This window comes from Capsicum annuum, unplaced genomic scaffold (genome assembly GCF_002878395.1).
Source record: "Capsicum annuum cultivar UCD-10X-F1 unplaced genomic scaffold, UCD10Xv1.1 ctg79468, whole genome shotgun sequence".
NCBI classification, from domain to species: domain Eukaryota; kingdom Viridiplantae; phylum Streptophyta; class Magnoliopsida; order Solanales; family Solanaceae; genus Capsicum; species Capsicum annuum.
The window spans coordinates 1-2,852 of record NW_025890053.1 but is presented as its reverse complement, the minus strand read 5'-3'; the positions used below and the strand labels follow the sequence as shown (position 1 = coordinate 2,852).

Genomic DNA, 2,852 nt, shown 5'->3' with positions numbered 1-2,852 from the left:
TTTTGCTGAATATTCTGGCAGAAAGACACTCGTGCTGCATTAGAGGTTCTCAAAAAAATGGACGATACTAATGTAAAGGCAGACTCTTAGACTTTCGGTTATCTGATTGCCAATTGTTCGAGTGAGGATGACATATCTAAGGTCCTTAATTTTACATCTGAGTTCAATACTCTTATGTGATAAGTTCTGTTATGTGCTTTTGATAAAGGAACTTTTTCCTGACTCGGCAAAATTATTTTGCACTTCTTGTTGTGGGAATATGCCTGTAGATCACACTTGCTTTTCTCATTTGTCTGGAGAGACTAGATTTGATAATTTGAGTGGATGCATTATTTTCATTTACATTGCTCTAAAGATTATTTGTCCTTCCATATTTTTTGTTATTTAGAGAAGGTGGTTCAGTGATTGGGAGTAAACGTAGGAAGCATATATAATGTCCTTGATTATAGAATGAAAGCTAGTTTATATTGAGATTATTTCCAATTTAAGACTACAAGACTAGTTCAGTTCATACGCTATCAGAAGTCATGCGAGCATATCAACAAATCCTCGGATTCCTTTGAGACAAGTGAGGAAGGGCAACTTTTGAACTCTTTGGTTGGATGGGAGAGTTTGGGGATTGGAGTTTACCATATAAAAGAAGTTGAAAAGTTTCATAGTTTATGTAAATACTGCTTCAGAAGAAAATTGTGGCTAAAATAAGTTGATAACCGGTGCATAGAGTGGGATAGTATTGCAAATTAATTAGTAAGGCATATGAAAATTCAATTATTAACCCTCATATCAAAAGAGAGGAAAACCATTGAATGATTTATAGTTAGCATAAATCTTTTAACCATATTTCATCAATACATCCATCGATACGGCACTAATCTTTCCATTTGATGTAAAAGTTGTCCTTTATGTGACCTTCAATTCTCTTGAAGTGATCTACCGCAAAATTTTCATAAAATATTTTTCACTGGTGGCTGGTTTCGTGAATCTACTTCCTTTGTCTAATTTATTCAAGCATAGATTCCTTTGCTCTTTGTTTCCCTTCTTTGTTTATAAAAGATCTGATGTTTCTTTCCATATTTGCACATAGATGCTCATCTTCTTGACATTGGCTACAAGTGTGCGACGATAACAGTTGGAAGTTTGAAAATTTGTAGTTTCTTGATGAGATGAAAGATTCTGGAGTCCACTGACAAAACATGTATATATGGCCCTAATAAATGGATATGCAGCTTCTGGACAGTTTGAAAAGGCTAAACAGGTACACAATGACTATAGTTGGTTCTACTAATCTTTCATGGCCATTATTTTTCCTTTATTCCATGCTAAATCCATTGTTAGATCCATGGATTCTTAGTAGCCGGTTTTCTCTTGATTTCAGTTGTCTGCTTCACTATGTTTCTTTTATTTTTTTGAAGTTTCTGCTGGCAAATGTTTGGTGGGTGAGATAAATTTCTAAGCTTTCTGTGAAGCTATGCTACGTTTTAGTGTAAATTCTGGTCTGGTGCTTTTTATCTTGTCAAATTGGAAGTTTTCATGTGAAATACTGAAATATACTCCTTGGAGAAAAAATTAAACTGCTCTAAAACTGATAAGCACAGTGTAGGATACCCCTGCGGAAGTATATTCATTTTTCTTTCTCTCCTTGGAAAAGACACGATCTTGTCGAAAGAAAATAGGAGTTCTGATGATTTAGAAGCATTAATGGATGTGCAGGTAATTAATGAGCGAGGAGTACATGTAAAGGGTTTCAATGAAATTAGAAGTGTGCTTGTTTCAGCTCTTGCTTCGCATGGGCAAATGTCAGATGCCCTTAAAATATATGAGGAAATGAAAGAATCTCAATGCAAGTTGGAGCCAAAAGCAATTATTGCTCTCATTGTAAGTGATTTCTTGCATATGTGCTCTTTCTAAGGATCTTTTCCTTGACACTTTCAAAATTCCGTCAATTTTACCCTTTTAAATGATAACCTTGCAGGAAAAACTTCTATCTGAGGGACCACTGGATAGATTGCTCCACCTACTTGAGCAATTAAATGGCCTCGATCAGTGGGTGGATGCTGCCTATAGGGTCATTTCATATTGTATTCGGCAAAACCATTCAGGTCTAAATTCATAATTGTTTCTTGTGAATATTGCTGAAATTTTTTTGGAGTTACTTTAATTTTTCGCTCTTTTGTAATAGATCTATTGTGTTTTTCTTTAAACTCAGAATAGATCTATCGTTGACTTGCTTAAAAAGCTGGTGGATACATACAAGGATGGTGAAGTTGCTCAGGAATCTGTATTCGATGAGGTTTTGTGCTTGTTCCTTTTCTCTTCTTTACATTGGAAAGAATAATTATGTGTCATAGAAACTCAGTTCTTTCTGGGTTCCCGTGATTCATATACTCTTATCAGTTTTTGTGTGCAAGATGAAGCTTCCCATTGCATATGATATTTTTACTTGACAAACTTGTTCTCGTTAATAATGGAGGCTTTTATTTAGCTCAGATATGTGTATTGCTTGATACTCATTTTTGGTAATCATGGAGCAGGTGTTCTGCCATATTACAGAAAAAGACCCAATAAATTTACAGTTTGGGTTGGATCTCCTTCAGGTCATTAAGAAAGAGATTGGTCTCCTCCCTTCACGATAATGTCTTGATTTCCTACTAAGTGCTTGTGTCAAAGCCAAAGATTTAGAAGCTTGTCATCTGATTTGGGAAGAGTATAAAATATCTGGCCTGCCTTACAACAACATTTTAAGTTATGTGAGGTAATTTCAATAACTAATATTTTTGAATCTTGTTTGCTTGCCTGAAATTATCTTGAGCCGGGGTCTATCGGAAACAACCTCTCTACTTCTTCGGAGGCAG

General features: G+C 35.3%; 1 protein-coding gene across 3 annotated transcripts; it reads left to right on the top strand.

The window, feature by feature from the left end:
• On the top strand, positions 1-2,845 carry LOC107856330 (pentatricopeptide repeat-containing protein At4g21880, mitochondrial-like). 3 transcript variants are annotated; one of them, XM_047405515.1, is made up of 6 exons: positions 1-141; positions 1,085-1,255; positions 1,711-1,875; positions 1,973-2,099; positions 2,212-2,290; positions 2,532-2,845. In XM_047405515.1, exons 2-6 carry the CDS (start codon positions 1,202-1,204, stop codon positions 2,563-2,565), a joined length of 459 nt encoding a protein of 152 aa, XP_047261471.1. In that variant the 5' UTR covers positions 1-141; positions 1,085-1,201; the 3' UTR covers positions 2,566-2,845. The 3 variants fall into 3 exon arrangements, with proteins under 3 accessions (XP_047261471.1, XP_047261470.1, XP_047261472.1); XM_047405514.1 differs by having other exon boundaries at positions 7-141; positions 1,152-1,255; XM_047405516.1 differs by lacking the exon at positions 2,532-2,845 and having other exon boundaries at positions 7-141; positions 1,152-1,255; positions 2,207-2,263.
• The last annotated feature ends 7 nt before the right edge of the window (positions 2,846-2,852 follow it).

Excerpts from the sequence above, each read along its gene's own strand:
- LOC107856330 (XM_047405515.1), top strand. The coding sequence starts at position 1,202 with ATGGCCCTAATAAATGGATATGCAGCTTCTGGACAGTTTGAAAAGGCT. Across the intron at positions 1,256-1,710 it reads AGTTTGAAAAGGCTAAACAG|GTAATTAATGAGCGAGGAGT; the intron begins GTACACAATGAC and ends ATGGATGTGCAG. Across the intron at positions 2,100-2,211 it reads TATTCGGCAAAACCATTCAG|ATCTATCGTTGACTTGCTTA; the intron begins GTCTAAATTCAT and ends AACTCAGAATAG.